Here is a 13990-nt window from a genome sequence, read left to right as displayed (position 1 = left end):
TTTATGATGAGACAGCATCTAGTTAAACAGCCATTAATACAGAATAGTTCAGGGCCAGGGAACTAGCTCAGTGCTGCTGCTGCCTGCCTCACAAGTGCAAGGTTCCAAGTTTGATCTCCGGTACCAAAAAAACAAAAGAATAGTTCATTTCATTAGAACCTTAAAGGTGAACTCATATTTTTGTTTATTTGAAGAACAAGAAAGTATTTTTGTCCAGTCCTGTATCTCCATTAAGAAAACAATGTTATAAAACAACAGAACAATTTTCAGTGTTAAGTTTTTCTCTAATAAAAATAACACAGTAGTTCACAAAACTGTATAATTAATTATACAGTTTAACCTATGGTCAAAGAGGCTTCAAAATAATATTTTACTGTGGCAGGAAAACAGAAACAGAAAAGATTAATTATACTGTTAAAGAAAGTATTTACTTCTAAGGATAACTGAACAAAGATGAAACTCTAAGACCACATCGGTGAAGTTTACTAGTTATAGCATTGTTGTCTTTTTACTGATGAAGAGATTTTAAATAAATATAACCCTACTTCCAATTTTCTTTTCATTACAATGGCAAGCCACTGCTGAAAAAAATTTTTTTCTAGATAAAAATCTTAAGAAATAGAAACTGGTAACACAGAATTGATCATACATCAATCAAAGGAAATTCAGAAAATGAAACTCAGCAAATGTCCCCAAAACCAATAGTTTAACATTTTCTCTTTACACAGGCCTTGTGCCTAGCAAAGCTGGAATGTAAGAAGCCAATGAAGACACTTCAAGGCCTTTCCTTCCTCAGGCCCACACGATTTGTAATGATTGGCTATGTACTTTCTAGCTTCCAGAGGAAGGAGTAGTTTTTGAAGGAGGAGTAGATTTTGGCCAAGTACAGTATAAGAGAGCACCAGATGCATGACAAATAGGAACTGTTTCTATTTCCAGTAGTGACTATTGTAATGGTCACTGTTTTTATTTACTTAATCAAAAAATAGTACTGTAATGCAAATAATTAAATTCTTTGATATTTTCATGTTTCTTTGTCCTTAATACATTACATATCCTTTAATTTGTTTTAATTTGAATGAATGCTAGGTAGGTAGAAATTTCAAAAAAGGTACTCTAGTTGCTCTTTTTTTGCTTTTGGTAAACTCAATATTTTTTTTTTTTGGTACCGGGGATCAAACTTGGGTCTTTGCGCTTGCGCAGCAGGCGGCGAAACCACTGAGCTAAATCCCCGGCCCCAGTAAACTCAATTTTTAAAAAAAGCTAGAGTAGTCATTTTCAAAGGACATAAAGAATAGAGATTTATAGAAATAAAAGTTTGATAAAGGAATTAAATTCAGAGATGTCAAATTAAAGTTAAATAAGCCAATTATCTTCTATAACCTAATAAAAACAATACAGTATAAGCAAAGTGTTTATCATGAGCCAAGGTAAATAATCCTTTGTTGATCCATAAACATAATAGTTAAAAGGAATTAAGCACTGTAACTATTAGTAATCTTTCTTTTTAGTTTTTTTTAGCTGTGATTTCTTTTTTAGTACATCTGGTATACTAGGGAAACAGGACAATTAGAGTTATGTAAGTTGAAATTTTTAAAAAAAGTACACAAAACATAAAACAGATTCTCTTATAAGTCTTTTAGCGACATAACATATACACAACTATGTATTAAAAACATTCTGCTAATGTCCTGAATTCATAACATTTTATAAAATAGTGCATAATAAATATGACTGTAACAACCACTTTTATTCATTATGTATTGCACAACAAAATATAAAATGATAAAAAGTGAATCAATGTAAAAGACCAATTTTTCCTTTAGACTATAAATTATTTCACTAACTAATCTTCCATGACAAATCATGAATATTTTTATAGTACAGTACTCCAACCCATACGACTCTGAAATAGAATAACAAATTCACACTATTTCAAGTTATTTAAGTTTATTATTAACAGAAAGTTGACAAAAATACCTTTAAAATACTAGATAAATATAATACACTGAATGGCTATTACCACTCTCTTTTTTTACACAATAGTATTATATTAAACCCAGAAATTTACAGAATTAAAAAAGGCATTTTGGTAACAAGTAAGCAGATAATTTAAAATAAACTACTGAACCTTAAAAAACATTCTGAAGTATAACTTTAAAATCTTAAGAGTTTATAATAAAAGTTATGAAATATATGAAAGCAAATCTATAATATATAGTTTGCTCTACTTTGGATGTAAAATACATTTTTTCTGTGCTTAATGTAATTATTTTGCTTTACATGATGTTCAGAAAAAATATTTTAAAAGAAGAAAGTGTTTTATCTCCCTAAAATGGACATACAGGCTTTATGATAGCAGTCATTCAAAATACGTTAATGAAATATTCCAAGTAAAATGGTAAAGAATATGTGCATTTTAACAGTTTAGCTCTGATTCATCATCACCACCATCATCATCATCATCATCACCACTACTGTTATTATGAGTCATAATCCACTCCCTGTAGACCTGAATTTTCTGAAAGCATGGTAAAGGGAAAGAGAAGCATAAAGGTTAGTAAAGTACGGAAGACTGCTTGGAAAACATGTAAAATTGTGAAATGTTTAAGGAGTTAGTAGCTGTAACTCAGGCTGTTAATTATGGACATAGTATTCCATAACTTAATAGGCCTAAGACTAAAATCAATTGGTTTATGTACACCCAAGTGTATAAATTGCTGATTTTCTAGTAGGCAACTTTGACAACTAGGAAGCATTATAATAATGTGCTGCTTCCTGGATAGGAAGGTACCCAATTAAAGTATGTACTATTTAATTATTACATATGGGCATATCTTAATTTAGTGGACCCAGAATCATTTTTAAGGCAATGAAAAGTAAAAGGAGAAATGTTTGAAAGCATCAAACATTTTCTAATGCACCATCACTAAATCCCTTAGGTGAGACTTTAAATCCAGTTTACATGTCATCTAATTATTTTTCAAAGTATTGGTATTCATATGGTTTAACACATTTGCTAATAATGCAAGTTTGATTTTATGAGTTTTGATTTAATGAGTTTATGATTTAATGAGTTTTGATTTAAAAAGCACAAGTGCCACTAAAACAATAATCCACTTCTTACACCTGTAAAAGAATAATGGTAACTGAAAACATGCCAAGGTATCTCATAAATTCCTCCTATAGATTCTCTAGCTAATACTGTACTTAATACTCCTGCTGAAAAATAAGAAATGACTGACAAAGATGATGAGATTTTAGTCACTGAATCTGCTCTTCTGGCTAAGACTGGCCTACTAAAAATATGATTCTTTAAAAACAGAAAGCCCTGTAAATCCCAAAATTTAGAGCTTCATTAAACAATAAAGGTGTAGAATAAATTTATTTGCCACTGAAATAAAATATAAACCACAAGAAGTTTTTGGTAACTCATATTTTCCTATGAGTAACCATATATATATGCAATGCACATTTCTAAATTCTCAAACTCTTCCTTACCTCCTAATAAATTTATTAAGATAGTTTCTCGGGCTGGGAATTTAGCTCAGTGGTTTCGTCACCTGCTGTGCAAGCTCAAGGACCCAAGTTCAATCCCCAGTACCAAAAAAAAAAAAGTTTCTCAAAATACATATTTAGTTTTTTTTAAAGTGATTTGAAAATCATTCAGCTTTTAATCAGAAAAATGTTAGCAACATGTTAACTGTGCTCTAACAAGGGAAAGCAGGTATTGGGTAAAACTTTTCAATTGCTTTAGCCATAGGTGACTTCTGCAACATTGCTATCTTCAAAGAATGATATACTATCATTGTAGCGATTGCATGTTATGTTCTTTAAAGCATAACCTTTCAATGCCAATTCTAACCCAACATGCAAGTATTTTGATGCTTTAAAAACATTTTCAAGTTACTTTACCTAATACTGTACATTAGCTCTACGGTTATATAATATATTGATAGAAGGACCAGACAGATGCAGTATTATAAGCTCCGCATGCAATGGGTGAAATACTAAAGTTTTAAACCTTTACTCTGGTTATTTAAAACATGACAATATTAAAATACAAAAGGTATAAGGGAAGTTCTACGTAGTGGCAAGGTAGTAGTATTTTCAAGTCTATACACCATACCCTCTCCTTATTTTATTCAAACAAAATGGTTTAACATAGTTTAGCACCTGTACACCCCAGAAACGACTTTGCACTGGCATGGCCTCATATATAATTACTATGTTACCAATACCATAATGCAGACTTTTAAAAGTTCAATTTATTAAGACAGTTGCCTGTATAAATAAAATATTCTGCCTTCAAGCTATTTTTCCAAAAGCTTAGTAAAAGATATTGATTGGCATGTGAACTGAGTATGAAATCTCACAAAGTTTTACATATACTACACTAGAACAAAGCAGAAAGATCATAGCTGTTAGGTGTATTAAAAAGCAAAGTAATGAATAATCTGCAAATTGTTCCTGAGGTTTTTTTTATTTGTCATGTCTACCTGGAGGTAAGGATTGTATGTGATATAAAAACAAGTGGTATGATAAACAGAAGGAAGAATCCCTAAAGAACTAGTTTAACTGGTTAAATAACACCAACTAGAAGAGTACATAAGGCACTTTGGCTTTTAACAAATCTAGCAGATCTAGTGCAGAACTAAGAATAATCTATAAAAAGATAAGATATACTAAAATTTCTATTAAAATGATTAATACAAAAGCCTTTATAAAAATATTCAAAATAGTGAAACAAGTGTATGTAGTTTACAAAAATTTTAAGATTAAAATCTACTGTTGGCTTTTACTTGCAAAGTCATGCATTAAATGTTTTCATATCAAGCTTTTTGATGCCTGTAAAAAAGAAAAAAAAATCTTATAGTAAATAAATATACTTGAAAGCCTACCTTATAAATGGAACTAAGCAAAACATAAAAATCGAAGCAATCTAATATATATTTAAAGCATTAAATACCTATTTTTAAAAGATCTAACTTGACTAATTTAATTTCATGTCTCTTCACTCACCTGTAACATTTGATTTCCAGTGCCATCCCTCAACCTGTAAGGTCTGATAACTCCATCTTCATTAAAGAATCGAGGCGGTCGTAGACTCTCTACTTCAGAAGTTTCTGTAGCTCTAGAGGAAAAAAATATATAACTTGATTTAAAAAATCATTCAAACTTGCAAAAGCAACTACTAACAAGAATCTTCTTTTAGATAAAATAAGAATATCACATCACTTCCCTAGTTTTAAATTTGCTTTTATGATATAATTAAACTCTCTAGAAAAATATAAAAGTATAAAGAAGTGTGTTAGTAGATTCTCCTGGATTTTTTTGTGAAAATAAAACATCAAAAAATAATGATGATGTTATTTTTTTCAATTAAACATCTTTAATTTGTTCTGTTATCCCTTTCTGTTGTCTAGTTTCTCTAGTACAATTCTAGATACAAGAGAGGATTGTAGGCATCCTTATTTCTGACATTACAGGGACAGCTGAGTTCTCCATGATGCACAGATATTAGCAATGTTTTAAAAAAATGTATCCTTTATCAAGCCCAGGAAGTTTATGTCTACTTTTAGTGTGATTATAGTTCATGTTTTTTTTGTTATTGTTGTCTTTAAAAATCATGAATAAGCAACGAATTTTAAATTAAGGTTTTTTTCCTAGTCATTGTTGTAATCATATGCTTTATCTTATTTAAATTATTAATATCAGGAATCACATGACGTAGTTTTCCAGTGTTCAAATACTCTAATATTCCTATTTGGGTTTGACGTATGTTATATTAAACACACACATCCATGAATTTGGCACAGTGATATTTTATTTAACATTTTTTGCCTGTATGGTCATGGGTATATATAGATGGATAAATTCTCCAATTAAAAGCAGAATAGACAAAACAAAACTCTAATAAAAATGATCCAACTATATATTATCCACAAGAGATTTACTTTAGCATCAAAGACATAAATAGAAGAAAATAAAAAGATGTGAAAAGATAAGTCATGTAAAAATAATTAAAAAGAAAGCTAGAGTGGCTATACTAAAACCAAAACCAAACAAACCAAAAATATTTAAACAAGCAATTCTCATTGTACACAGAGGATATTTTATAGTGAGAAAAGGGTCAAACCAACAAGAAGATATAAAAATTATAAACACACAGGCACTTAACGAACCCGCAAATACATAAAGCAAAAACTGATAAAGACAATTCAATAATAGTTAAAAATTTCAATATCCCAATTTCATTAATGAATACCAAACAGCAAGGAAACAAGAGACTTGAATAACACTTATAAACTACCTAGACCTAACAAATATCTATATAATACTCAACAACAGAATATTTATTCTCTCACATGCACATGGAACATTCTCCAGAACAGACTGTTTTTAAAGGCCTTAAGCTAGGTGTGGTGGTGCATACCTGTAATCCCAGCACTCAGGAGGCTGAGGCAGGAGGATCACCATGAGTTTGAGGCCAGCCTAGGCTCTATAGTGAGTTCAATGCCAGCCTGAATTACATAGTGAGAACCTATCTCAAAAAATTAAAAACTAAAAACAAAAAGTCTTAAAACATGTTTCAATAAATGCAAAAGTACTGAATACACACAAATGTATTATTTGGCTGCATGGGAGAAAATTGAAATGTGTAAAAAAGAAACTTGAAAAGTTAAAAAAAAATTGGACATTAAAAACAGAAGCCTAAATAATGAGAAAGTCAAAGGAGAAACCACAAGGGAAATTCACTACCTTATGGCAAACAAAAAGAAAACCACAATATGCTAAACCTTATGAGATGGAGCAGAGAGAGAGCTCAGAGGTGAATTTATAGATTTAAATGGCTAAATTAAAGAAAGATCTAAAAATCAGTAATATAACTTTACATTTTAGGGAGGTAGGAAAAGAAAAGCAAACCAGATCAAAAACTGGTAAAAGAAGAAAATAAAGATTAGAGCAGAGATAAATAATACAGAATAGAAAAAATATTATCAATGAAAAAATAAATTTGAAAATGTTCCTTTAATTCGTTTGAAACTAATTTTTTGGAAAAATGTTTACTTTTCCCTTTGTCTTTACAAGCAATGTAGTTGGGTATAGCCTCACAAGGTTTTAGCTAAACAGAAGGTAACTCTAGCCTCTTTGGGCAAAAGCCTATGTAGCTATCTATTTTGAAATCCTTATTTCACAGGCTTTTGAGCTCCTCTGATGGCTATGATTCAATTCATCATATTTATAAACCTACAATTACAGGCAAAGGAGACAGATAACTTTCCCTACCTTAATTCTAAATTATTATAAAAACAGAAACACGGAGAAAAGGAATGCATATAAGTTTAATAATAATACACGATAAGGGAAGGGTGAAGATGAACTGAGCTTGAACCAAGGAATATAAAAACGCTACTTTTTTCAAGAATGGATAAAGATCCATAAAAAATTAGTATGGAGACTTAAGAGCAAGTCATTTCTTTAAGTTACAGGCTACATGAAGATTATAAAAAGTTGGTTCATAGTCCTTCAGCTATATAAAGCTATTTTACTTGATGATTAAAAAAAAGAAGCAATACAGAATACATTTGCTAATTTTACAACACACATATATACCATTACATGAATACACTTTAAGTAAGATAATGAGAAAGCTAGTTTAACTTGTCGTCAATTCATCCTGAAAGCAGGTACTGTAAATGAAGGATAAACTACAAAGGTGACAGGACACTATGCAACTTCAACAATGAAAATGAAATGAGGAAACCCTATATAACCTGTCACATTACAGTGTTCATAATTAAGTGCTCAAAGCCAAAGAGGAGATATATTTCATTTCTCATAGTTGAAATATTCATATTTCACACCAAAGTAAATTTACCTTTTTTTTTTTCTCCTTAAATTCTTTTATTAGTACATTTTAGGTATATAATACAGTTGCATTCATCATTGGGTACTTGTACCTTTACATGATGTATCTTGGTTCTTATTTTTTCCCCATTCCTGGCCCTCACTTCACCCCCTCCACCCTTCCCTATTTACAAAGACTTTATTTCCATTTTTCATGTTAATTCCATTGCTTTCTTTCCTTCCCCCTACATCGCCCACGTCCTGTTCCCCTTTCCCTCTTCTTCCTATTTCACATTATCTATTTTACCTTTTAGTCCGTATTTACACTTTGTTTTTCACACCAGAGAAACTATTCAGTATTTATACATGTGTGTCCTATTTATTTCACTTAAGAGTATCGCCTCAATGTGCATCCACTTAGCTATAAATGTCTCTAATTTCTCATTTTTTATGGCTGACTAGTACTCTATTTTAGAAAGAAACCACATTTTCTTTATCCAGTCTCCAGTTGATGGGCATTTGGGCTGTTTCCAAGTTTTAGCTGTTACAAACTGCACTGCTATGAACATGGGTGCACATATATCACTGTGGTATGATTCTTTTAATTCTTTGGGGAAGATCCCAGCAGTGGAATAGCAGGGTCAAATGGGACTTCTAGTCCTAGTTCTTTGAGGTATCTCCATACTGACTTCCACAGTGCTTGCACCAGTCTACACTCCCACCAGCAGTGGAGCAGTGATTCTCTTTCCCCACAGCCCCGCCAACATTTGTTATTGGTTGATTTCATGATAGCAGCCATTCTTTCTGGAGTGAGATGGAATCTCAGCATTGTTTTCATTTGCATCTCTCAAATGACCAGTGATGTTGAACATTTTTTCATATGTTTATTTGCTATTTCTACTTCTTTGTCTGAGAAAAGTCTGTTCATTTCAGATGCCCATTTTTGGATTGGGTCTTTAAATTTGGGAGGTCTGATCTCTTTAAGTTCTTTACAGATTCGAGATAGTAGGCCTTTGTCTGAGGAAGAGCAGGTGAAGATTTTTTCCCTCACTGTGGGTGGTCTGTTCACATTGCTGGTGGTTTCTCTTGCTGTGCAGAAGCTTTTTAATAAGAAGAGATCCCACTTGTTGATTGTTTGTGCTAGTTCACAGGCAACTGAGATTCTGTTCATAAAATCTTTTCCTATACCAATGTCTTCAAGAGTTCTACCCAACTTCTGTTCCAGGTGGTTCAGAGTTTCTATTTTAATATTTAGATCTTTAATCCATTTCAATTTTAGTTTAGTGCATGGTGAGAGATATAGGTCTAGTTTTAATCTCTGGCAAGTTGAAACCCAATTTTTCCAGCACCATTTATTAAAGAGGCTATCTTTCCTCCAGTGAGGGTGTTTGGCTCCTTTATCAAAGATGAGATGGCTGAGTGTGTCTGGAGTTGTTTCTGCATCTTCTAATCTGTTCCACTGGTCCTCAGGTCTGTTTCTTTGCCAGTACCATGCTGTTTTTATCATAGTAGCTTTGTAGTATGGTTTCAAGTTGTGATACCCCCTGCTATATCTCTGTTGCCTAGAATTGCTTTTGCTATTGTAGCTCGATTCTTATTCCAAATGAATTTTTGGATTGTTTTCTCAAGGTCCGTGAAGTATGCTGCTGGGATTTCAACTGGGATTGCATTGAATCTATATAGCAGTTTTGGAAGTATGGCCATTTTCACTATATTAATCCTTCCTACTCAGGAGCAGGGGATGTCTTTCCATTTTCTGATATCATCTTCAATCCCTCTTTTCAAAGTGCTATAGTTTTCAGAGAAGAGATCTTTGATTTCTTTTGTTAGGTTGATTCCTAGGTATTTCAGTTATTTGGATGCTATTGTGAAAAGAATTCTTTGCCCTATTTCTGTCTCAGTGAGTCTATTGTTCATGTAGAGGAAAGCTATTGATGTTTTTTGTGTCGACTTTGTATCCAGCTACTCTACTGAATTTGGTTATTAAGTCTAGAAGACTTTTGGTGGAGTTCTTGGGGTCTTCTATATAGAGTATCATGTCATCTGCAAATAATGACAGTCTGACTTCTTCATTTCCTATCTTTATTCCTTTTATTTCTTTCTCTTGTCTAATTGCTGTGGCTAATGTTTCCAAAACTATATTGAACAAGAGTGGTGATAGTGGACATCCTTGTCTTGTTCCTGATTTTAGTGTGAAGGACTTCAGTTTTGACCATTTAGTATGATACTGGCTGTTGGTTTTTCATAGATGGCTTTTATCAGGTTGAGGGAGACCATCTATTCCAATTATTTGAAGGGTTTTTATCATAAATGCATGTTGGATTTTGTCAAATGCCTTTTCTGCATCTATGGAGATAATCATATGATTTTTGTCCTTGGCTCTATTGATATAGTGTATTACATTGATTGATTTGTGTATGGTGAACCATCCCTGCATCCCTGGGATGAATCCCACTTGGTCAGGGTGTATGATCTTCTTGATGATCTTCTGCATTCTATTTGCCAATATCTTATAAAGGATTTTTGCATCTATGTTCATTAGTGAGATTGGCCTATAATTCTCTTTTTCGGTTGGGTCTTTCTCTGCTTTGGGGATCAAGGTGACGCTTGCTTCCAGGAATGAATTTGGGAGTATTGCATCCCTTTCAATTTCATTGAAGTTCAAACAGTAGTGGCAGTAGTCCTTCTCTAAATGTCTTGTAGAATTTAGCAGTGAAGCCATCAGGTCCTGGGCTTTTCTTAGTTGCTAAGTTTTTAATTACATCTTCAATTTCATTGGTTGATATTGGGTTGTTTAGAATTTTTACATCTTCTTCATTCAACTTTGGTAATTCATATGTATGTAGGAATCTGTCCATTTCTTCTGTGTTTTCCATCTTATTGGCATATAGGTTCTTGAAGTAGGTATTGATGATCCTGTGGATTTCTGCTGGGTCTGCTGTAATTTCACCCTTTTCATTCCTAATTTCATGGATTTGGGCCTTTTCTTTCCTTTTTCTTACAAGGTTAGCTAAGGGTTTGTCAATTTTGTTTATTCTTTTGAAGAACCAACTCTTGGCTTCATTGATATTTTGTATCATTCTCTTAGTCTCTATTGAATTGATTTCTGCTCCGATCTTTATAATTTCCTCCCTTGTATGGGCTTTGGGGTTGTCCTGCTCTTCTTTTTCTAGAAGCTTGAGGCTCAGCATCAGGTTGTTTAATTGGGCTTGCTCTGTTTTCCTAATATGTGTATTCACTGGTATGAATTCCCCTCATAAGAATGCTTTCACTGTGTCCCATAGATTCCAGTATGTTGTACTGTCATTGCCATTTATTTGAAGGAACTGTCTGATTTCTTAATTTCCTCTATGACCCACTGGTTATTCAGAAGTGTGTTCAATTTCCACGTTTATGAAATTTTTGTGGTTTCTTTTGCTATGGATCTCCAATTTCACCACACTGTGGTCTGATAATATACAGGGGATAACTTCAATTCCTTTGCACTTACTTAAACACGTTCTATGAGCGAGTATGTGGTCTATTTTGGAGAACGACCTGTGTGCAGCTGAAAAGAATGTGTATTCTGATTTTGTGGGGTGGAACACTCTGTAAACATGTGTTAAGTTCATTTGTTCAAGAGTTCAATTGAGTTCTAGTATTTCATTGCTTATTTTTTGTCTAGTTGATCTGTCTATTTGTGACAGTGGGGTACTGAGGTCCCCCACTACTATTGCATTAGTGCATATATGACTTTTCACGTCCATTAGTATTTGTTTTATATAGTTGGGCGCACTAGTGTTTGGTGCATCGATATTTATGACTGTCATCACTTCCTCTTGGACTGTTACCTTTACAAGGATGTAGTGTCCTTCTTCATCTCTCTTAATCAGTGTTGGTTTGAAATCTACTTAATCTGCCAATAGGATAGTTACTCTTGCTTTATTTTGGGTTCCCGTCGCATGGAGTATTGTTTTCCACCCTTTGAGTTTCATTTTGAATTGTGTTTCTTGTACGCAGCATAGTGTTGGATTTTGCTTCTTGACCCATTCTGCCAGTCTATTTCTTTTGATTGGTGAACTGAGATCATTAATATTGATGGTTGATAATTTACCTTTTTATTCCCTGAAATGTACTGCTTGCCATGTCTATGATGCCTCCAGTTGGCCTGGCCACTGCTCCAACTAAACCTTTCCCAACACCTTTAAAGAAACCAGCTGCTCCTTCTTTTTGAGCCCCTAGAAAGAAAAAAAGATAACTTTTTAGGCAACTGGATCACGACTGAAAATATAATCAATTTGTGAAATATATCACCCAAATGAACTCTTATACTTGCCTTTGATTGGTTTTGTAACAATTCCTGTAATACCACTTACAAAGCCCTAAAAGGAAAGCACAATTGAAAATTTGTATTACTTTCATATGATGCTTGGAAGAACCAAGACTGGATGAAAAAAAAAAGCAGAGTTCTTTTCATATACCATATTAGCATATTTCCTAAGTAATCTATTTAAGTTTTTTTGAAGACCTTGTTTTATACTCACTGCTCTTACAACACCCAAATAACAATTTATCAAGTAAGAATTATGCCTATTTCCTTGATCAGAATGTGGGTTTAAAACCTGTTCTCTATAATGTCCACAACTCTGTGAAATTTCTTACAGAAACCAAGCCTTTTCCTCCACGTGTGATCCCTTCTCTGAAACCAGCTGGCTGCTTATTCATGGCTTCTCTTCTTTTCTGCTGGTAATCTTCATCCATAGTGATAGCTGCTACACCTTTAGCCATAGCACCAGTGATTTTTGAGGCAGCACCAGCTAATCCACCTAATAGAAATTATAGTATCTTTAGTAAAAGCAAACACGTCATTGCTTTTTACCAACATCAAACTTGGCATTCCATTTCTTACCAACAGCTCCACCAACGAGCGCCTTGAGTCCTAGTGCCATTCCCTCCACAAACTCTTCAGGACCCTGGATAGCTCCCTATAGTGACAAAAGATAATTTTAAAAAGTTGTATTTACTTTTAAAAGTGAATTTATTGATGTAAATGAAGAAAGTGGTAGTGATAAAAGGAATAAAAATGGCTCAGAGGAAGTGATGGTAGCAAAAAATCTTCACATTAAAAAGAATTCTCAGGGATAATTTCATGACAGTAAAAGTATGAAAGACAAAATGTTGGAAGCTGTTTCACACCTGAAAAAAGATACTTGCTTGTTCTGTATTGTAAATTATATGATGAAAAGAAAGCAAGCACTTCAAGTACTCTTGATAAGTAAAAGAAATCAAATAGTTTAAAATTCTTAGTGTTTCTAATATTTTGTACTGAATATTATACATAATATTAGTTTTACCTTATTTTAAATTACTCTATACATTTAAAAAGTGAATAGGTATTTATATACAATGGAGTTCTCTGTAATAAAGAAAGATAAATCTGAGTCATTTGTAGGAAAATGGATGCACTTTAAGACTACAATGTTAAGTGAAATAAATCACATTCAGCTTAAATATCACGTTTCTCTTACATGAGAAACCCAAAGCATAAATAAAGTGAAAAATAAAAGATAACAGAAAATAAGGAAATGGATGTTTTGCAAGTGGGAAAGAAACGAAGAGATTGGGGGGGGGCAAAAAAATTAAGATATGTAGATGTACCAACTTCCCATGATGAATGTAATCATTATATCCTACAAACATACACTAAAAAAACTTTTTTTAAAAAAGTGAAAATAGGAGAGTATCGAATTGTTCTGATGGAAAGTCTAAAGAAATGTCAAATAATCATATTCTTTTCTCCACTGGTTATTAAAATTACTTTGCAGAATACCAAAGTATTATAGTTCCTCATGTCTGTGTAAATCAAGATTATCCATACACAGTGATCTTCCTTCTGTCATAGTCTGAATTGTATCTACATTTTATATTCCAAAAGAACACTTAAAATTCAGTGTAACTTAACAAAATCTTAACCCTCCCATGCCTAGTGTTCCATTTTTAGAACATTCATAACAACAAAATATTAATGAAATTTTTTCTCTTCAAATTCTTGTTCCTTGAAATTTTTGGGGTAATATACATGAATTTCATAAAAAACTTCATAAAAAATTGCAATCTCTGGGGTGTGTTAAATTTAAATTTTGTGTGTTTTGTATTTTGT

General features: G+C 32.6%; 1 protein-coding gene across 6 annotated transcripts in view; it reads right to left on the bottom strand.

Annotated features, from left to right (window-relative positions):
• The window catches only part of Vps13a (vacuolar protein sorting 13 homolog A), a 252336-nt gene that overhangs the window by 24485 nt on the left and 213861 nt on the right, over positions 1 to 13990 (bottom strand). For 2 of the 6 annotated variants that reach the window (XM_087183514.1, XM_004862538.4), the window contains exons 64-69: positions 12740 to 12815; positions 12493 to 12656; positions 12167 to 12212; positions 11945 to 12068; positions 5023 to 5134; positions 1526 to 2521 (exon numbers count right to left, since the gene is read on the bottom strand). In XM_087183514.1, coding sequence (XP_087039640.1) covers positions 2420 to 2521; positions 5023 to 5134; positions 11945 to 12068; positions 12167 to 12212; positions 12493 to 12656; positions 12740 to 12815 — 624 coding nt within the window. In that variant the 3' untranslated portion in view covers positions 1526 to 2419. Of the gene's footprint in view, positions 1 to 1525; positions 2522 to 4248; positions 4849 to 5022; positions 5135 to 11944; positions 12069 to 12166; positions 12213 to 12492; positions 12657 to 12739; positions 12816 to 13990 lie in introns of those variants that run through there. The other 4 variants (XM_087183515.1, XM_004862539.4, XM_087183513.1 and 1 more) reach the window with 2 other exon arrangements.

This window comes from Heterocephalus glaber, unplaced genomic scaffold (genome assembly GCF_053883595.1).
Source record: "Heterocephalus glaber isolate CG9 unplaced genomic scaffold, H.glaber_assembly_v1.0 deba00001481, whole genome shotgun sequence".
Lineage (NCBI taxonomy): Eukaryota > Metazoa > Chordata > Mammalia > Rodentia > Bathyergidae > Heterocephalus > Heterocephalus glaber.
This window is presented reverse-complemented; position numbering and strand designations above follow the sequence as displayed.